The 23,828-nt window shown below is 37.6% G+C and overlaps 1 protein-coding gene across 1 annotated transcript; it reads left to right on the top strand.

The window, feature by feature from the left end:
• Positions 1-684: 684 nt before the first annotated feature.
• Positions 685-5,672, top strand: LOC121417790. The gene is made up of 2 exons (XM_041611527.1): positions 685-1,859; positions 5,162-5,672. Exons 1-2 carry the CDS (start codon positions 685-687, stop codon positions 5,670-5,672), a joined length of 1,686 nt encoding a protein of 561 aa, XP_041467461.1.
• Positions 5,673-23,828: the final 18,156 nt, after the last annotated feature.

Here is a 23,828-nt window from a genome sequence, read left to right as displayed (position 1 = left end):
AATATCTGTTGGGTGGAGCTATGCCCTGGCACTTATGCTGTGAATCTATTCTTATGCAAGACAGTGTTCGAGTGATTCGGTGGTATTCTGTTCTCAATCCGCGAATGCAAGACAATTCGGGAGGGATTCGGAAACATTCCCATACGAATTCGGCTCGTTTTGAAATGGTCAAAACCAGCCGAATACCCTCCAATAGACCCAATTGCGGCCGCGACTAATTTGATTCGGTTCACATTCGGGATGTACTCAGATGAACATAAAAACTCTATAGCCAAGTGCCCGTCATGACGAAAAGCAACCAACCAGTGTTTGTAATAAAATCTGATGAATCAAAACAACAGGGGCCCGTTGCAGAAAGAGTTGCAATCAATCGCAACTCTAAAAATCATGCGCAAGTCCCGAATGCGCGTTGTTGATTGGTCGAAAATCAAATTGCGCGTGATTTTTAGAGTTGCTATTGATTGCAACTCTTTCTGCAACGGGCCCTAGATGAATAAAAACAACAGCTTAGTCATATGACTAAAGTCATAACATACGTCTCTTTTGCATGTAAGGAATTCGAATAATACCAGCCATTCATTTCGAACTCATATGTTGTTTTGAGAGGAAGGATTGTAGAATTGAAACAAATAAATTTCAGTGATGAATTGTTTTTCTTGTTCATATTGTAGAGTTTTGAGGAACATGATACTTCGGAGAAAGTTCATTGCCCTGGCTGCCATTCTCAGTGCTGCTTGCTACTTGCAACTGTTTCTTCTCATCGGACAGACCGACCTGAACAACGGCAGGGACATCATCATCCCCGTCAGGTCACCAGACTTAGAAGAGCCGAGGAGGACCATCTCCTCGAACGGATCAATGACGAAAGACACAAGGGAATCAGGGTCTTTGAGCCAAGCTTTGACCCGATCTTGGACCACAGGAAACAACCACGTGAAACAACCACGTTACAGGAATTTCAGGACAAATTTAGAGGTAAAAAATGCCGTGGTTAATAATACCTTGGTGTCAAGGACTAAGCCAATGGTACAACAGTTCGATTCTGGAAGGGAATCCACGATAAACCACACCATAGCAAACGACAATGACCTTACGTATCACAAAGGCTCCTGGAAGAACCCGGGTGTGAAAAATCTTTCGGGTATTCCAATGACAACACGCTTACGTAATCAATCCGCGGTAAAGCAGGGCGCCGATCCAGAGGCAAACTTCTTGGTAAAGCAGCCCCAAAACGGTACGGAATCGAAACAAAAGCAACAAATTGTTGACAAGAAGCTTCGAGAGCTTGACGCAGAATCTGTACTCCTCAAAGCCGAGATTGATCACCGGAAGATACATGTTTCGACGACAAGAGCCCCATCCCACCGCTGCCACCGAAATGTACACCTGTGGGCTAACGCAGCCAACGAACTGGGATACCGTAAAGGTAAACACCTGATAGACTGCCCCAGAAGTGTCTGCGATGTCCAGCTAACCCTCGACATGGACGTCAACACCATGCAGGAGAATGAAGCACTTGTCCTGTTCCATTGGTCGAGCTGGGACTGGGAAAAGCTGCATAGCTTTCGGCCACCAGGACAGAAATGGGTCTTCTACACCCTAGAGAGTCCTCGGCACACACGGTTTCATGTCATCCCGCCAGACAAGTACTATAATACTTCGTATGATTACATAATGACATTCAGGTACGACTCGGACTTCCGTGCTGATTACGGGCAATATAGGGCCGGGATACCGGAGCTTGAGGTGGACGACAATCAAAATTGGGCGGAAAATCGAACCAAGCTGGTTGCCTGGATGGCATCGAACTGCCGCGGCACAACGTGGCCAAGAATGGACTTTGTTCAGAGGCTCTCAAGGTAAGAGTTAGCTAGAAGAACATTCGGACCCCGTCTGACAAAGAGTTGCGATTGATCCAATCAACCAGACCTATGGAAAGCCAGTAACGCCAAGTATAACGCATGGTTGTTCAAAATATGTTGTAGATATGATGCGTTCATCAATTCTCTAAAATCATTGTGATCTTTTTGCCGACAAAGGAGATTGTGACAATTTCCTGCCGGATTTTTTCTTAGCATTGACAGATTTCCATACAGTTGAGGTTGATCAGATCAATGGTAACTCTTTCAAGACGGGATCGGTTTTATAGTGCAGCATTACTACTACCTGTTTGACCATTCAGGATAATAAATCATGGTAGCATTACACGAGCAACTGTTAATCTTCAAATCGGCAACATTGATGTTTTACTTTCATAGCTCTATGGTTAATGCATTAAGCCTCTCCAAAAACAGCCTGCTGTTCTTGATGTGGTCAATTGCGAGTTTTCGCAATGCCACGCAGAACACACCTTACATGTCTTAGAACACTATAAATGTCTTGAAATGTTCGTCGAATGACTAAGAACGTCATCCATAGTCCAGGGGAGCGTTTTATGAAAGGACTTGTCAGACGTTTTATCCGACAAGTCCCATTTTATCCGACAGTTACTATAGTAACAATGCCTCTGAGCCAATCAGAATCAAGAAAATAAGTCAGACCTGACAACTTGTCAGAAAAAAAATGTTGATGAAATGGTCCCCAGGGCCCCATCTTACAAAGGGTTACGATTGATCCAATCAATTGTAACTCTATGGAAATCAACCAGTGTCATCGTTTTTTCTACACAAAATTTGCAAATTGTCCTTTGTAAACAAAATGAGAACACACCAAATTGTCGGGTAATCAATGAATTTATGGATATGCATTCATATGTAGATGTAGATAATTTTTGAGCAAACATGCGTTTTATATGTTGACTTTGCTGGCTTTCCATACTTATAATAATAATATTATAGGATATTTATATTGCGCACATATCCACCTTGTTAGGTGCTCAAGGCGCTCCTATATTACCCGGCTAAGCTAGGCGTTCATAGCGCACACAGCTTTTCAAGGAATTACTTCCTACCGGTACCCATTTACCTCACCTGGGTTGAGTGCAGCACATTGTGGATCACTTTCTTGCTGAAGGAAACTACGCCATGACTGGGATTCGAACCCACGACCCTCTACTTGAGATAGATCGGATCAACCACAACTCTTTGTAAGACGGATGAAACTGCTGTTTTGATTCACCACATTTCGACAAAGACTTATTGGCTGTTCCTTGTGATGAAGGGCATTGACAATACATTGTTCTGCGTCACTGTGCGAAAATATCCTATTAGTGGCGTCCAATTGTCAATATAAAATGACAAACCGCATTACGTCACATCAACGAATTCGCCTCCAACAGACCCATAGTAAATCATCGCAAATGACGAACGCTTTATATACGTCTGGGCCTTGTCTTACCAAGAGTTACGAGTGATCCAGTCAACCACAACTATGGAAAGCCAGCAACGTCAACATCCAAAACACAAGTTTGTTCAAAATATTTTCTAGATATGACATATGAAGACTTTACTTGCAAAAGGGGTTAGGTCCACTTTGGACCATTGCGAGAAAAACCATGTTTTAATTCTCACTTATTGCAATATTCTTATAAGAAACTATATTGCCATGATGTACTACCTTATCATGTGAATATAAATTTGGGTATAAAAGAAATCTACCTGTCTTCAAATATTTTCTATATATTTTTGAAAAAAAATATCATTGTGGACCTATACCTTTTGCAAGCAAACTGAAATAAATCCAATCTCTTTTGATTAAAAAAGTGATTTTTCTTTGCCACTTTCATTTTAATTTAAAATTTTGTTTGGTATCATCAGTGACTAAAAATTTAGAGCTTTAGAGACAGAAAACGATAAAATTAATGAAACATGGACCTAACCCCTTTTGACAAAGGAGTTCTTCAGAAGAGTTTAGTTGCAAAAGGGGTTAAGTCCACTCCAAGAAAATCTTTTTTTTTATTCTCGCATATTGCCATATTTTTATGCGAAACTGAATTTTCATGATACCCTTCCATGAGAACATAAAATTGGGTATAAAAGAAATCTACCTGTCCTCATTTGTTTTATGATATTCTTTACCAAAAAGATTCTATGTGGACCTAACCCCCTTTGCAACTAAACTGAAATGAACCTAACCCCTTTTGAAAAAAGGTGATTTTTCTTTGCCATTTTAGTTCACTTTATGATAGGAATTTCAACTTTTCTTTGGTATCATCTCATAGAGTTACTAAAAATCTATACATTGAGACATAAAAATCAAATTTGATGAAAAATGGACCTAACCCCTTTTGCAGGTGAGCTCTTCATATGTATATATTTATACATTCATCAACCCACTGCAGTTTTCATGAAATTCAGTGTACTTCACCTTGTTGATAAGTCGTTTTTTTCCAGAGTCTAGGACGAAACTGCTACTTTGATTAACCACATTGTATAAAGAAATAATTACGACATTGGTGGGATTCCATATACTTGAGGTTGATTGAATCAATCTTAACTTTTTGCAAGACGGGGCCCGGGTGACGGTCGGTGTCGTATGCCAGGGTGCCTCTTGCATTTAAATTTGTTTATACCGTCACAAAGTGGCATACAAATAGCGCGCCTTGGGATGCTTGCCCCCACCCCCCCCCCCCCCGCAAAAAAAAAGAAAAAATAAATGAATTAGTAAATAAATAAATCACAACCAGGAAAAAAGAGAAAAGGAAAGAGAGAAGAGTGAGTATTCTATTTTGCTGAATATTATGTCAAAATCTATCACGAAATTTGCAATAGATATCGAAAAAAATTCCCGCTCGCAACTTTTATTCAATTTTGCCCGATACGCCATTTGCCCCCTCAAAGTTTTTGCTCATTACCATGATTACGCCACTGCCGTCAAATTACAAACATTCAATTCGACTGACAATGTTAAGCAGTAGGTGAGTCATAAGTTATCGACCACCCCCTCCCTACCTTATGTCTTTGCTTTTATTATCATTGGGTGGTTTCAAGTCCGATGTTAGTGTTGGAAGGGCAATTTGGATTGGATTTCCTAGCTCAAAAACCTATTCTGAGATTACAAAAATAATCCAGATCACAATATTGACACCTCAATACCTTGTGAGAGACTTCAGGACTATCCCATTTTATGATTGGTGTTATACTCGTGTAAACATTGATCTCAAACCAACACCAAAGGGTCAACACTGAACTTGAAATTACTCATTCTGCTCATATTTTTGCAGACACATCCCAGTTGATATGTATGGAAAGTGTGGCAATCTCAGCTGTCCTCCCGGTACTCAAGAGTGCAAAGAAAGACTGAAGCAGTACAAGTTCTACCTCGCTCTCGAGAACAGTGAATGCACGGACTATATCACCGAGAAGTTCTGGATCCAGGCCCTGGTTCGGGGTCTGGTCCCAATCGTGTATGGTCCTCCACGGAGCGACTATGAAAAGGTCGCACCTCCGAATTCCTTCATACATATCCAGGACTTCGCGACGACGAAGGAACTGGCAGCGTATTTGCAGAGAGTGGACGAAGACGACGCGCTGTATAACGCGTATTTCCAATGGAAGAAGGTTGGGTCCTTGAAACCTTACGGGACTGAACCGAGTATCTTCTGCCAGCTTGGGGATCGCTTGACAGCCGACGAGAGGGCGCTGCAGGCTGGAACATACGTACCTTCTCCGCAAAAAGACTGGAAAGTCTGGTGGGGACAATCATGTAGAAGGCTGGGAGATATACCCGAGTAGCTGTTCTCCTATTATTCGATTTTCAATCAGCCTTAATTACCGTGTGTGCATCAAATTATTTTTATTCAAAGTGGTGGATTGAGTATACTTTCTGGGAAATATTTATTGTCTGCGAAGCATTAAATTGGAAACTGGGGGAGGTAGTAAGGATGGTCGAGTTCACACGGCCCGTATTCTGAGGTCAAGTTTAACTTAGACCTCGGTCTAACTGTATCCTAATATTAGTGAAAGCGACAGATGTCAACATCTCCTTTACATTCGTGACATAATTATATAATCATGTTTCTCATTCTTACTGATTATTTTCTTATAATAATTTAATAATGACACACATTGTATTAGTTATTATGTCCATAGGGTTGTGAGTAAATTGAGTGTTAAATAAGTTGATAGATGACATCAGCACTGTTTAGGGTTTGTGTCGCTAATGGCCATAGTTAAAGCCACAATGTAGACGAGAGATTAAGTTGAAACCGACTGTTAGAGGCTTATGTCGCGATTGGCCATCCATATAAAAAAAATCACATTTTACACTCTAAATACAGAGAACAAAATTTTATACAATATTGGGTTAAAAGGGAACGTGCAATTTTTGTTGGGTAATTTTTCCCCAATATTGGGCAAATTGCATGTTTGAAAGTTAATTTCAACGCAACATTGCGTAATTTTTTTTTACCCAACAAGCATGCATGTTCGCATTTTACCCAATATTGGTTAAACTTTCTTAGAGTGTAGACGAGACTTTCACTTAAGCTCGTGTTCAGACTGCAGTCGATTGGCTGGTATTTTGCATGCTTCCAAAGATATTTGTTTATATTAGTCTTTTATGTTGAGGCCTTCATACTTCAATATATGAAGGGTTTGGTTTCAAAAGGGGGTTGGTCCACTTTGGACCATTCCGAGAAAAATCATATTTTTTATACTCACTTATTGGAATATTCTTATGAGAAACTAAATTGTTATGATGTACTACCCTATCATGTGGACATAAAATTGGGTATACAAGAAATGTACCTTTCTTCATTTTTTGTCTATATACTTGAAAAATTATCATTGTGGACCGAACTCCTTTTGCAAGCAAACTGAAATGGACCCAACCCCTTTTGAAAAAAAATGTGATTTTTCTTTTCCATTTTTGTTCACTTTTTAATAGGAATTTCAGCTTTTCTTTGGTAACATTTTATAGAGCTACTAAAAGTCTATACATTGAGACTAAACCAAAATCAAATTTGATGAAAATGGACCTAACCCATTTTGCAACTAAGCTCTTCATATAATGCTAGGAGTCCGCTGAGCGGCGCCAGTTCGCGTCAATACAAAGCGACTGTGGCGCCTCGTGTCGTCAATAAGGTGCCCTGTGGCGTAAAATGGCTCATACTGCCTCCAAACCTTCTAACGCGCGGTCGCCCGTAACGGCGCAGAAAACTGTATTTGGCGCGACAAAAATGTCAAACATTTTGAGGTTTGGACTCCTGGCATAACGGACCAATTTGACCCTGTGGTGGCAGAAATGCAGCAAATCTATTTTCATGTAATACGACCGGAAGAAAAGGGTGGCCTTTGGAACAATCAATGAATTTTTCATTGATTTTATTCTCTTTGTTATGAATGTTAAGAAGGTGAAAAGTAATGCATCCACGGATGCATCATATAAACCTTGTTTATTCTGTATGAAAACCAAGGCTTGGTTTTCAGAATACATCATATTCATGTTTACATTCCGTGATGCGCAGATTGCTACGCTGGTGTAACTTTTCCATGGTTATAGGCCTATGTATGTTTAGGTTAAGTGCAATAGTCTACAACGCTGAAATCCTAGAAATATGCCTTCAATTATTTATTTAGAACTTTTTAAAAAAATAATCTTTCTTAGTGTATATTTTGCTATTTGCGATTTTCTATAGGGATACCATTTATTTTATTAGAGTGTTGGCTAAAACAGAATCGGAAATTATACGGAAAGGATACTCTAAAACCTAATTAGATGTAGATGTTGACATCATATTCAGAAAATAATATATTTCACTTTTTCCGGGGGGGGGTCGTGGTTCTGAAACTTTCTCAGGGGGGCATGGCCTCTGGACCCACCCCTTCACCATATGGAAATAGATCATTTGTATCAAAAAGGTCTAATTTTTTTGCTCACTCGCATGATGCCCTCGCAGCGTTTCAGAATTTGGGTCCCGTACGCAATGTCTCCTCCCCCGATCCTTTTCATCATTAAGCCACGCTCAGTTAAATTTACAGACTTACAATGTTTGTCGTTACTTTATCATTCTTTGGAATGTTTTCAAATCGTTAGACCAAAAAGTACCGAATTATATTTTAAAACTTAATTAAAAAAATCGTGTTAAACTGAGGTTTAACGTGACGATAAATTGGTTTGATAAAAGCAGAATTTGAGAACAGTATTAGTGAATGTTTGGTGAAAATCCATTAAATGATAAGATGATAAGGTATGCAGTTTTAAATTGTGACGTCATTTAAGAGCCGCTCCCCATTATATCGTGGATTATAAATTCTATATATTACATTTTTAATACGATACAACATTAATAATTTTCTCTTTAATTCAAGGTGACGTGGAATGACGTGTCTGATGATACATTCACCACAGAGAAAATATTTTTTTTCTTATACAATTGCATTATTTAGAAATTATATTGTAACATGAAAGAGATGCCCTTCCGCGACGTCACAAAACCAACACTTTAAGAATTAATATTCCGATATTCCTAGACAGATCTTCCTCGAACAATTCGAAGCTATATATATATATATATATACACTGTAAGAAACTTTAACCTTAAAATAAAAGAAGTTCCTGCAGCAGAGTCTCGAGAACACCTGTAATCTTACCAGATTGAGTAATCTTACAGGAAATATTTGGTGTATATATGGAATCTTACAAATCTCCTTGAAAAAACAGCCTTTTCCCCTTTTTAAACAGACCTCTTCTATTAAATTGGAGAAAAACTCCTGTTTCTGTAAATTACAGAATTATTCTATTATTGCTTTCTGCAAAATTTTCTTTTTTTTCTTTAAAATCACAGTTTTTTAACAGTGTATATACATTATATATATATATACAGAGTCAAACCTGTGTTAGTGGCTACCTGTCTATAGTAGCCACCTGCCTATAGTGACCACTAAAACCGATTGCCATGGAGGCAGATCGTGTGTATATAAGAACCTGTCTATAGCAGCCACCTGTCTATAAAGGCCACATTTTGTGTTTCCCTTGGGTGGTCACTATAGACAGTTTCAATGTGTATATATATATATATATATATATATATATAGGCGAACAATTACAAGACGATAAAATACGTAACAATGACGTTTTACGTATACAATATATGCAAATACATATACATACATATACAAAATACATGCACATATAAACATAAATACATATATATATATATATATATATACATACATATGTACACATACACATATGATATACAAACATGACGAATATATAGAAATAAATATGCATGTATCTAATGTGGGGTAATTTTACCTGGGTCTTTGGGGTCTTTCGAGCTTACTCTGAGGTGTGCAGTGTGCAGCACATGTTTACATTTATATATATATATATATATACATATATATATATATATATATATATATATAATGTTATATATACACACATATACATATAATATTTTTATACTGTTTTAATTGAAACCAATGTAGGCCTATTGTCAGGGTAAGTGTCCTCTTTAACCCCTTGCATTGTATTCGTCATTTTTTTAATAATTAAGGTAAAGGTTGTATCGACGTATAAGGTATGTCTGAATAATGCACATATCCGGGAATCTATATGTCACTAATGTTTGTGCAATATTTTCTGAAATATTTCAGCTGATCAAATTTAGTAGAACGTGACTTGATCTTCAGCATGATTTTGTTTTTATTCTGACTAAGGCATCACAATCACCATCTCCGCTAACTATAAATGGGTTGAATATACTGCCCCCCATCCCAGTGCGATAATGGACTTGGTATGAATATTTGGCATAGTTTAATTGCCCCTGAAATACGTATATATGCCTATCACTTTGGTGAGGAATAGGACATATAAAACGCAATATATTGCTGCGAACTGATTAGCGAAATGGCGGAACACCGAAAGACTTACATGCGATTAATTTAGAATTTAATCACAACCGACAGTTTGCCTGTTACCGTTGAGTAACATTGTTTTTATTCATTGAAGTATAAGTATCGCAAATTCAGTAGATAAGACAGTGATATCTGGTGAGTGGGAAAATGATATAGGGAATAAACACATGTAATTACGAGAATTATCTGCTTAAACAGATATTGGAAATATTTTGCAATTTTTTAGTGTCTACACAGCAAAAACGGTGGTGTTAACCGGTGTACATAGAGGATCACACCAGTTATTTTACACCGGTGTTGAATTTGTGGTGTTAGTTTTACACCTATATAGGTGTTATTACAACACCTTTTGTTGTTACATTTACACTCTTTGGTGTTATGTTAAATCTCTAGGGTGTAATTTTAACACCTCAGGGTGTGGTCCTCTATTAACACCAATTGGTGTCAGTTTTAACACCGCAGTTTTTACAGTTTATCTTGTATACGCTGCGGCTGGTTTGTATTCTGAAGTCTGTTTTCATTCCAGCAATGATTGAACTTTGTGCTTAAGTATGGGAAGCTAAAAATCTATTAAAAAAGTCTAAACTATATCATTTTCATTGTTACTGTTCTCTTTATTCATAATTTAATGAAGAAGAAAACGGTAGTTTCAATTAAAATCATCAGACAGTAATGAAACGAGGTAAAGAGTTGAACCTGTAATGTTGAGGGTTACACGTTTGCATTTCTAGCGCCCTAACAATTCAATTCAGCATGGTTTGTTTCCATTTCGTCTAGTCTCTGATGCCATTTCGTCCAACAGCCAACACGTCTACTATCAGTTGGTCTACCATCGGTTCGTCCACTATCTACATGGTCTAATTGCCCATTCGTCTAACCAGTTGGTCCAATCCATTTAGTGCATATAGAATTTGGTCTAATTGGACTAAGTGTTCATTTTGCAAAATAAATGAAAATGAAATAAATGTTAGACGTACATACGTACGTACCAACAGGTTATGAGACGAAAATGGTCATTGACGAAATGATGATTGAAGCAAATAATTACTGGACCAAATGATTGTTGAAGTAGATTTTGACGGAATGGCATTAGGTTTAAAGCAGACCGTTCGGTTAGTGGACGAGTTGGCAGGAGACGAATTGGCAATTTACCATCAGTATTACCATAAAATTACACAAAATGTGAGCTTTTAAAAGCCCTCTAAAAAGATCTGTGTTATCCTTGGCAAACCACAAGTTTAGAACTGGGTCCCGTCACACAAAGGTTAGCGATTGATCGTTTGATTGATTGTACATTTAAGTCAATGAAATCAATCATAGATAACTATTCTACGATCATTGCTAAGCTTTGAGTTACGGGCACCAGAGTTTGAATAAAACTCGTGTTCCGCATATGGACCACTGAGTCTATTTAAGACGGAAAGGTGTTGTGATAATTGAGAAGGAAATACTATACAGATATTGACTAAAGGGGGTGTGATATAAAAATTCTTGGACCGCCGGATTTATATTTATATAAATAAATTTATTTATATTTATAGCGCTGAGGGAAAATATGATCACGAGGGAAAATATAAATCCTTTAGGCGGTCTATAAGAATGTTTTTTTACACACCCCATCAGTCAATATCTGTTATATTAGATAGCCTTGAATGATGAAAATAGATCTAACGATAGATCTAAACTTAAAATTAGGTCTACGAGCGGTGCGTGCAGTAGATTAGTTCTGTATGATATTCACAATGACCAATGCAACTGGTAACAATAATGTTAGTCTAACGCACTGAATGCCCATTTTCTAATTAAAATCAAGTTTGTTTAGGCCAAACTTGTTAGATCTAATTAAGAGTCCAGGTCCAGGCCCCAAGTCAGATCGAGAATGCATGTTGAGCCATGATTGTGATCTAATTGGGGATGAGATAAACATGTCTAAGTTATATCTTTGTCAGACTTCTGTTGGTGGTGGTCCTGATCATTCTGTTGTCGAACCAGGGCCAGGAGTCAGGACCAAATCTAACTAATGTTTGGCTAACACTGCTTACGTTGTCGTTAGCAAGATTTAACGTTACTTTTAGACTCTAACTTAGCCTTGATCTATAACTAACGCGATAAAAAGTTAAACCTTACTTAGATCTTGGCCTATGTCTAAATCTAGATCTACTTACCCAATGTTATCGTCCAAAAGCTCGGATCTTATTCCTCATTGCTCATGAGACATCACCACAAATCTTTGACGTTAGACCAAATCCAAAACTAAAAAAGGGTAAGCTAAGCTTTACTCTCTATCTGCAAAGCTAACTCTTAATTCATTGGCTCCACTCATATCCAGATATTGTTAAATCCCCGTATTTCAGAAATGACGGTCATTCCTGTCTCTGGAGAAGGCCTTAAGTTAATCTATACCTAACTCGAAGTATGCTCCTCCTCGTCGTCGGACTCACTTAAATTACGCGGTCCGGTACTTACGTAGTGGATCGTATTACCGAACACTTTTCATGAATTTGATCATATCAAACACATTATTCCAATAAAATTCACCAAACTTTCACCATAAATACACAAATACCTACAAAATATAAATATGCAGAAATTTTGCCGAAATTGTTTTTCCTTTTTACGACATCAGCTTCCAATCGGACCCCTCTTCGCAAGTGAAAAAATAAGGTCACTTGAAAAGGTATCGTATTACCGAACGTGTGTTTTCTATGGGAAAAGTTGGGAAAACAACAAAGTCACTTATGAGCTATTTTGACCATTTTTATTGTTTTGAGGATATAAAGACTTCGAAATTGTGTTTTTGATAATTTTTCATCATTTTTCTATTTAAGTTCCCTTTGGAAGGATGTTGCAAAGGTTTGAGCGTATTTGATTATTTTCTGACGCATATGATGCGCGCGTTCGGTAATACAAGGCCGGTCGGTAATACAATCCCTCACTATACGTACGTTCGAAGAAGTTTGATCGATTGCAAACGATCGCTACTTTAGTCCCACATATGTTATATCCGTGTAATTTGTAACATCTAATCGACAAGAGGGCGCCATACACGTAGAAAATATATTCACGGACCGGCTGGTAAATATATTCATCGAAGGTGGACCGGATAGGAAAATACATTGATTTTGATCATATCACGTGACGCGCTATGGACAAATCGCGCTTGGCTATCTGTCTTGGCTATCTAATATTAAAGATTGTGTTTCGATTTTTAAAGTCATCATCTCCAACTTATTGTGTATGAAAAATGTGAAATTTATAAGGATTTGGAGAATACATAATAATGGTGGTTGTGATGATGATGATAATAATAACAATAATAATAATTATTGTTATTATAGTAATAATGATAATAATAACAATAATAATGATAATTATTATCATAATAATAATAATAATACCACGTATATATACAGCACTTCATACGCTGTGTTTCTTAGCGCTGTACATCGTAATTAACATTACCCCGGTCACAGGGTCCATCAATTTTCCGTGCATAAAAGTGCACCATCTCCACTCCCTGGGGATTCTCCTGACCAGGCAACCGATCATTAATGGATGTACACATGCCAATCTAATCACATCGACGTCCACATCCTACCGGGTACCCATTTAACACCTGGGTGGAGAGTGGTAAACGTGAATAAATGCCTTGCTAATGGACTTTAGAGCCGGGTAGGATTCGAATCCTTGACCTTTAGCCTAAGAGCCAGGCAACTAAACCACTACACCATGGCACTCTCACGAAGACGTACATCTAGCAGCGAGAGTGGGAACCCTCCTGTAGGAATAAAGCAGATAAGCCGATAACACTTCTCCTTTCTCTTGTTCCTTTTAGTTTATGCAAATAGGCCTACTGTACATATGGCTATATTTCGCATACACTTCAATCTTGGTGAAAAGACAACCGTTTTGTGTGTAGGCCTATTGTGGCAACAAAGTAAAAAAAAAAACCCTTTTTACAATTGTGTTCTCAACATATTTTCAGTTTGAATAGAATTATGTTTCCATATAGTGTATGAAAAACTTGTACATTTGAGAAATAGAATGATCCAGTACGAAAGTATGTAAATTATAACAAAATGATTTCAACGGGGGGGGGGGGTGGTCCACAATTTAAAATCATTGCTTAAAATGTATTATTGAGAATTTGATTCAATACGAAAGCTGGTACATCATAACACAGTGATTACGACTATTAGTGGAGCCATATATACTGCTCATCTTTCAAATGCCAATTCTTGTATCTGAATTATATTACTTTGTATTATGTTCGAAATGAAATAAAAGAATTGAATCGGGAAGGTTACAGACACAACTTCGAGCTATTGCCTTAAAGGGTTGGTCCAGGCAGAAAATATTTATATCTACAGAAATAGAGTAAAATTTACAGAGGAAAATGCTGAAAATTTTTATCACAATCGGATAACCAAAAAAATGAAGTTATTGAATTTTAAAGTTTATCAATATTTTGTGAAAACAGTTATATATGTACATTGTCATGAATATTCATGAGATGGGCGGATGATGTCACATCCCCACTTTCCCTTTTCTTAAGTTATTACATGAAACTATAATTATTTTATTTTTTCATACATGTGTAAGCGATGTGTTTCCATTGTGATGAAATAAGTTGCAGTAATTACATCTTCACACTGTCATATTTGAGCATTTTTACAGTGTGATGGGCATATTCACACATTCGACCGTGTGAACACACTGAGAACAGTCACACTGTCGAGGTATCCACAGTGTGAAATAACCATCATACACAGCAAAAACTGTGGTGTTAACTGAGGACCACACCAGTTATTTTACACCGGTGTTAAATTGGTGGTGTTAGATTTACACCTATAGGTATTATTACAACACCTCTGGTTGTTACATTTACACTCTTTGGTGTTATGTTCAATCTCTATGGTGTAATTTTAACACCTTAGGGTGTGGTCCTCTATTAACACCAATGGGTGTCAGTTTCAACACCACAGATTTTACAGTGTACTGTTAAATTTGAACATTCTAATCAATGTGAATCACATATTCACAAAATGGATCATGTGAACACGATGTAAATAGTCGCACTGTCGAGGTATCCACATTGTGAAAATATCTTCACAATTTTGACCTTGATCATTATATACACAACAAAAAAGTAAGTCCCCCCTAAATCAAATTGCTGTAACTTTTGAACGGAATAATTTTGAGATATGATATTTCGTAGGTAGTTTTTTACACTCATTAAGCAACTCCTGGAGAAAAATGAGATTGATCGGTTGAGTCATGCATGAATAATTAAAGATTGAATAAAAAATTACAATTTTTGGAAGTCAGAAGAGTCGTTTTTCAGATTGTGCATATACAAAGTTGGGCAATATTTGTTTTAGTGAATTTTATGGTGTTAATGCTGTTTTACTATCCATCATTTAGCCACTCCACACACAATTTTGATATCGTATGTTCATGGTTGAGTGAGCACAATATTGCAGGGGCCGCAGAAGCAGGGGGTGGGGGGGGTAGGTTTGCCCCCCATTTTTTTTCCAAAAGCATGTACAAAAATGTAAAATTGACCATACGATTGTGATTTTTTGCATGGTCAGCCCCCCACTTTTGGCTCAGCCCGTCCCCCACACTTTGAAAAACCGTTCCGCAGCCCATGTATTGTGACGTATCATCATAGGGGTTTTTGGTAGTATCCTCTACAACTTGTTAGGTCTTATTAAGATTTGAAAATGTTGGTGGCTACCCCGATTATAGGCCCCTCCCCCATTTTTAAATTCTGGATTCACCCCTGATTTGTCCATGAATTAAACTGATCATGAGAAATTGTTAGGAAAATAATTAATTTATGCAGTATAAAGAGTATTCATTCCTAAGTTTTCGAATGTGCTCGCTCAACCATGAAAATGTTAAAAGTTCGGAAAGTGTGGTGATAGAAATGATGGATGATAAAAACAACAGCAATTAAAGTCACATTTGAAACCGAATTTGCCCCCAATATTCAACTTATTACCCTTTGAAATGAGTCTGTGACATTGAAAATACCCAATTTCCCACTTTGATGCGTGCTCACTCATCCATGAATAAACAGATCGATTTCATTTTTGCACAGAATTCTGCCCATAGGTTGATAAACATTACTGCCAAATGACATTGCTAAAGACAGCCTTGAAAAAAGGTTCCACCATATTTAATAAGGGGTTACTTATTCTTAAACATATGCACCCATAATGTACACAAGTCTATGAGAGAGAAAGTCAAAATTTTAACAAATATGAAATAAGGGTTTGTTTCATGGACGGTTTTTGTTACTTCTGCCAACAGTTATTTCATGAAACTTCGCACATGGCTTCAGAGTAACACTATCCAAAAGGCGCGCAAACCAAAATAACAATTCGATACGGCACAGAGTGGGGCCAAGGCCTTGAACTTTCTTCCCATTTGCATAATTTTTTAATATTGTGTGCTCACTAATGCATTTAACATCGGGATTTTCCTAAAAATCAAATCAAATGAACAATGCAAGGAGGTTTGTGACAGATATCCATAGTTACAAATTGCATTTTTTCCAATAACGTAAAAAAGAGCTAATCACATTCCACATGTTCATTCAAGCGTGAATGTTTAATTAAACGCCTTTGAATCATTGAAGCATGTTAATTGATCATGAACGTAACGAAAAAAATTGATAAAAGATCAGTTTTAGTTAAAAAATGACACAATACTTGCCTATGATAATTGAAAATCTATTTTTTTTTGTTTTCAATAAGTGTTCATTGAACCGTAAAACGATGAATATTATTGAAGATACTCTTCCCAAAAATAATTGTCATCATATTCAGTCATTTTTATTGATAAAAATCCAATTATAGCAAATTTGGACTTGTGTTTATTCAACCGTGAAATTTAGCCAAATAAGTTGTATCGTCTTTTAGAAAGTACCTTTACAAGCCTACTGACTATTTTCATGATGAGAATGTGGAATCAGTTCCTATGAAATGTAATCAATGTCATGATATTTGGCTTGTGACTTTTGAAAAGTGACATTTTTGCCTTCCGACGGTACTCACTGATGCATGACGTAAAATACGTCCATAACATTTACTCAGAGGGTACCTTATAAAATTACCTACACGCTCATGTTAAAATATATCAAAAACTCGCATTGGTTCGGAAATTATTGATGTTTGTTCAAGGGGGACTTACTTTTTTGTTGTGTATACAGGTCCTACAGTGCGAATGAAATTTTTACATAATCCACTATGTGAACACACTGTGATGTGTGAACCTTCACCCACAATGCACGTGCAGACATCCTCGTCAGCTCCTCGCACACGGATACATCATAAAAACACACCCTCACCACACGTACACACACCCATTCGCGCGCACTGAATAATATTATGTACAGGACCATATGTACTGTACTCCCTTATCATACACGGGAAGTGCAAACACCCGCATAAACACTCAAACACAAATCATGATTAGAATACACCAAGGCTGCTCAAAAGTCGGAAATAATTTATGCATAACAGAAACAGAAAACTGAAAGTCATGGTGGTTAGTTTCAAAGTCAAAATAAATCACGTTCGATCGATTCATAAACAACTGAAACGAAATAGATCAGAAGGCATAAAAACAAAAACCGACTGACTTATAAAACCCCTCTACGAAATTATGTATAGTTCCATAATGCCCCCTTTCTTATCTCTTTATCGTATTCTTGTCTTTTCTCTAATCCAGGGGCAGCGATCCTGGGGGCCCAGTGCCCCCCCCCCCTTTGAAGCACTGAAAAAGTGTCATTTTTTACGCGAAAAATGCACCATCACGATCGTGTACTTTGCCACTTTTATCGTAAGAGGAGCCGTTTGAGGTGTAACCAAGTGCCCTTTCTCGTATAATTGTCATTGTTTCCCTAAAAATGCCCTTCATGGACGTGTTCGGTGCTCTTTTCGTCTGAGAGCTCGGTTGACACTTGCACGCATTATGGTTCTCGCAAAGTTTGCGCATGGGCACGCACTCATGCGGGCCAATGCGCGAACTATGCGTGCCAGCTTGCAGATAGGTGCGTGGCAGTGCGTCCCAGTTCGTGAAATGCGTGCCAAAATTCGTGGCAAGCGTTGCAAATTCGTGAACTATGCGCAACCTAGGCGTGCCACTGCGTGGCATCGAAACATAAATTTCGTGGTGTAAAAAAATAATATGCACCCCGCCCCCCCCCCCCCGGAAAGGGTCGCGCATACTTTGCGCATAGGCCAAGCCTGCGCTAAGCATACTTCACGCATTGTTCGCGAATGATGTGCGCAAAATTGTGAGTGCAGACCCCCCGGGGGCCAGGGCCACTTCCATTCACGAGTGGATACCTGCGCGAACATGAAGTCTCAAAAAGCACCCTAAACACGTAATTTCCATATTCTGAAAATGCACCCCTTAACAAGTATTGGCGTGTAAAACCATACCCTTAACAAGTATTGGAAACAAAACGATACTCTTGGCAATATTCCCTGAAATGAACCCCTAAACAAGTACAGGAATGTTTTATTGTTACGGGTCCTTCTGTCGTCGGCTTTACCTTATTTGGTTTAGTACGACCCCACCTTCTGCACCTCGCGCAAATCGGACTCTAAACACGAAGTGTTGGGGCAAAAAGGACATCCTTTATAAAACATTTTAATTTTGTTTTATCATCCCCGCAAATTCGACCCTAAACACGTAATTTTCCTTGCGAAATAGATACCCTTTTTTCATTATTTTTGTGTTTTTGACACCCTTATCACGTTACGTACGTAACGTGCCCTATCGTGAAAAAGACATCCTTTTTACGTGTTTTTTGGGTCGCGCATGGTATCCACTCGTGAATGTAAGTGCCCCCCCCCCCGGTGCAGACCACGTGATCAGTGAAGTCGTCCTAATCAACGAACGTAGAAGGTGTCAACACCAGAATGTTGGAATATTCAAATTTGCGCTAGATATACGTCACAGTCACAGAATATGGTGTCGGGAATATTTGCTGAAAGCACGTCGGGACAGTGCGTGAACACTGCGTGAACTATGCGCGAACTGTGCGCAAACAATGCGCAAATATGTCGTGAACGTGTCGGGACATTGCGTGAACTGATACAGCGAAGTCGTGCCATAAAGACCTCCTGCACTGGCACGCATCAATGCGGGGCAAGCGGGCACCACAATGCGTGGAAGTGTCAACGCATTTAGACTCGGTTTATGTGTTAGCAAGTGCTATATCTCGTATAAGCGCCAATTTTACCCCCAAATCCCCCTTACGAACGTGTTCTGTGTCCCTTTCACCTGAGAAGGATCCGTTTTATGCCGTTGCAATTGTCCTTTTGCAGGTGCCCTTTTTGCCCAAGTAAAGTGCCCCACGAACATGTCCTGTGCCCCTTTCACCTAAGAAGGATCTGTTTATATCTTAACGAGTGCCCCTTTGCCTTCTCAATACGTGTCTGTTCTTCATTTCAGATAGGTTATGCTGAAACACCACTCTTTTCGTGCCCGATGAGCGCCCGATTTCTTTATTTAGCGCCGTTCTGCCTCCTCCTGCATGTGCATAATTATAATGAATGAAAAAAAAACTGGTAATAATATTCTTACGTGCAGTTTCATGAGTCATGTAGTGGGGTAGATAAGTCATTTTTTTTCTTTGTTTAAGATCATGGCCGTATACCCAGCGGGGGGGGGGGGCGCATTTACTCCCCCCCCCCCCCCCGAAATTGTGAAAACTCACATTATTTTACTGCAGATTTTCACAAAATTCACGAAAAGTATTCACAAAATCCATAATTTCACTTAACAAAATGAAAAAGCTCCTTAATGATAAGCTCAGTCGCTTTGCTTACTCAATTTTGAGTTTGTTCAAAACAGTTTACACGTGCTCCCCTCCCTTAAAAATCGTCTGCATACGGCCATGTTTGAGATCGTTCCGTTTTTTTCTTGTGGCCCCCACTTTCAATTTCGCTCCTCCGCCCCTGCTCTAATTGTGTACCATAGAGTAAAATAAAACCCCAATTTCTATATTGCGATTTATCAATAAGAAATGGATTCATGTAGCTGTGTACCATAAAGTAAAATAAAAACCCAATTTCTATATTGTCATTTATCAATAAGAAATGGATTTATATAGCTGTTTTTTTCTTCCAAAGACCAGAATGCGCTATTTGTGGCATAAAGCAAGTTAAGGTTTGTAGTTATACAAGGGTGTTTAGATGTTTTTTTTAATAGGTCAAGAGAGGACATCGTGTACATGTGACAATACATTTCATAGGTAAGTGTAATCGACCTTTTCCCCATGGTTCATTACAGACCTTAAGGATTTTTCAAATCGATTTGTAATGAAATACAGGATAAGGTAATAGACCATGACCTCACACGTGATCTCACACGTGACCTAACACGAAAATAAAAGAAACGCACCTGCCATCATATAGCAAGCCGATCAACAACTAAGGGAGAGAAAATGATGGCGTCTCGCGCAAACCTGTGTCTCGTAACACAAAGGTTGGTGATTGATCGCTTATTTAAAACAACAGTTCTGATTGGTTCATATTCAGTCTACTTAACAAAATGAGCATGCAACGAGAATCTTGATTTGTCATTTCATTAAGCGAGTAATCGCTAACCTTTGTGTTAAGGCGCCCAGTTCTTATTTACTTCATTTTTGGTCAAATGACCTTTGATTCCTTATATTTCAAAGGAAGATATTTTTTTTGATTGATAACGAATTTATTCATTACAAAATTTTAACAAAGTTAAAAAGTAAAGCAAAATATAATATAACATTTTGAAATGAAATAGGAACCTTCTGGAAAGCAAAGCTTGTTATCGAAGGTTTCCTTCAATAAATGAGACATATTAATGCAAAAAAATATATATATATCGCCGAAGCACGTTATATATAATATACAAATCATATCGTTCTTGTTGAAGTTCAAAATATGTATAATATACAAGTCATCATATCTTTCTTGTAAAAATTGTATGTGAATATTAGGTAAACATGCCTTAAATGTCAGGAGTGAGAAATTAAATAGACCTGGGGGTGTTTCACAAAGATTTAAGTATGACTTAGGTCGCACTTAAATGTCGACGCGTACATTATATGCAACGCGCAATCTAATTGATCAATAAGCAGTAGTGCGCGTCCTCTTGGCATGATCTGACCAATGCTGTCATGCCTTTTATACTGCGCGCAACTAGGCATTTAAGTGCGACTCTAAGTCATACTTAAATCTTTGTGAAACACCCCCCAGGTGTGTGTTTCATAAAGCTGTTCGTAAATTAAGAGCGACTTTAAGAACGACTGGTGATCTTTTCTTATGGTAAATGGTATACACATTGGTAATGGTCAAGCACGTAAGAAAGGGTACCAGACGTTCTTAAAGTCGCTCTTAACTTACGAACAGCTTAATGAATCGGCCCCAAGATAACTAGAATAGCACACCAATAAATACTTATGAAGGTATCTCTTGCATTTAAGAGCATGTTGCACAATGTACTTGGCAAACTGTGAAATACCAGTCGTTCGTAGGAGGCATTGTTGTTTTTCTTCTGTGGATGTAAAAGAAAAACGCAATCTAAAAGAATACATGAATAAGGATAGATAATCAAGGCAACAAAGTTGGTGCTAATCTCAATGGTCAGTATTCTGAAGTCGGGTTTAACTTAGACCATGGTCTAACGCTGTGCTAATTGTGGGAAGCCAAAAGTGTCAAAATTTGTATTACATTGTATGTTTCTTATGTTCACTGTGCTCTTTCCTGATTCATCGATGGTGAAGGCAATCATCTATTTATACTTCCTAGACAATTATGAATGATTTGAGAGCGAAATGAGCTGAAATATAATATCTCTACTGTTAGTAGTTTATGTAACGATTGGCTATCAAAACTTAAACCACAACTTTAAACCTGAGTTTAAGTTAAACCCGACTCCAGAATACGGGCCATTGAATTTCCAACAACCATGTCAGTTTAGTGCCAATTACCTTCCTCTGATCATGCGCAAAATCTTCTGATCATGCGCAGAGGGGAACTACGAACTGGTTTATTAACAACGCATTGTAATCAATATGGAGTCTTCGCTCAGCGACGCACAACGGATCCCAGAACACAGTAAATGTATTGAAAAATACCCATCAAAATTAATGACTAAGAACAGTTGGGTGGTCTTTGTCTAGAAACTGGTGCATTGGAACAGCTTTTCCGTCCTAAGTTTTCGGAACTGACGAAAAATTGCAAGTATGTCGTTCGTCCAAAGTCTAAGACGAACATGCCGTTTGATTCACAAATTTTCGACAAAGACTTCTTAATTCTGCTTTGTCATGAATAGCATTTGACAATACATCTTCTATGTTCTTGATAACGTATGTGTATAAGCCAGTTCGTAGTTCCTCTCTGCGCATGATCAAAAGATTCTACGCATGATCAGAAGAAGGTCATTTGTACTAAAGTGACATGGTGCTTTAAAATCTAATGAGATAAGCACCAACTTTGATGTCTTGATTTTTTATATATTCTTTTGAATTGTCGTTTTCATTTACATCCACAAAAAACAACGCTTCCACGAACGACTGGTATTTCACACAGTTTGTCAAGTACATTGTGCAACATGCTAAAGATATGCATTCAAAGTAGGAATGCAACAAATACCTTTATTAAGTGGTTATTGGTGTGCTATTCTAGTCACCTGGTCTATTCAATTTCTTCATCCTGCTATGTAAGGCAAGCTTGCGTAATATCTTGCTTTGAAATCTGCCTATCATGACATGCATGATGAAAAAAATGAAAGGTTGACCAAAATTGCCCATGAAGTAACTACGAACTGGTCTATTGCGCGGTGGATTGCGCAAAGTCTCTACTAGCATCGTGTTGAAATCAATGAATGAAATGTGACGTTGCTAAGTGTTCATTAAAGGTCAAGTTTACCCCAAAAAGTTGAACATAACACTTAAAATTAATCAAAATTGGATGAAATATAACAAAACAGTGACATGTCCACAAAACACTTATTTATATGTACTACCTTCCCATTGCACGGGTAATTATCCTATTCATCATCTCTTCTTTTTTTCAGGTAAAGTATGAAATGTTTCAGATTTTTATGTAAACAAAGCAAATTTCGGTGTGGTTACAATATAAAAAATGAAGTGCTAATTTAGCACTTCATCAAGATGACGTCCTTCACTTACCATTTCTTTTGTTTATTTATATATTCATATTAAATGTTTTATATTTTGACATATTTGACAATAAGGACCAGCATAACCGAACCACGTAGTACTAAACAATGCTCATTCTACATGTTCAGGAAGGTTGAGGAGAAAATCAGAATATTTCATAAGATACAAATGAAATAGTGAGTGGTTATTCATCTGCCTCCTTATTTGCATACCAACCAGGATGTGCATATAACTTGTGAAACGAAGCAAAAGTTTAAAACATCATGACTTTCTTCTTTTACATCTGATTTTGATGACATTTTCGGTGTTATGCTTGTGAGATTTTCTATTTTTATTAAGATTAACTGTTTGTTTTGGTGGACTTGTTCTTTTTGACTGACGTGTCAGATATTACTGAAAAATAATTCACATCATTGGCCTTTTAGCAAAGTTACACAAAGGTTTTAATAAATGAATTCTACTGCACAATTCATGCATATACTTTCTGTAGTAGGTCAATTATAGTTACTATATAGTTGTTATGGTACAAAATATGAGGCATGGTAGATTATTCAGCGACATAAGAAGAAAAAACGAAAAGGAGGAGATATAAAGAAAGGAGGAAAAGGGGATAAAAGGTATACTACATAAGAGGGAGAGAAAGAAAATATTACCAAAAACACTAAAAAAGAATGTACAATGAAAAAAGTAAATATAAAACGTGAAAAGGGACACAAAAAAGAAAGGAACATGAGGAATAACAAAAATATCATAAAAAGGAGTAAAACATCGTACTAAAAGAAAGATAGAAAGAAAGAAAGTAAGGAAAAAAGGAAAGAAAGAAAGAAAGAAAGAAA

Source organism: Lytechinus variegatus, chromosome 6 (genome assembly GCF_018143015.1).
Source record: "Lytechinus variegatus isolate NC3 chromosome 6, Lvar_3.0, whole genome shotgun sequence".
Lineage (NCBI taxonomy): Eukaryota > Metazoa > Echinodermata > Echinoidea > Temnopleuroida > Toxopneustidae > Lytechinus > Lytechinus variegatus.
Note: the sequence above shows the minus strand (reverse complement) of the source record. Positions and strands in the feature narration are given on the sequence as shown.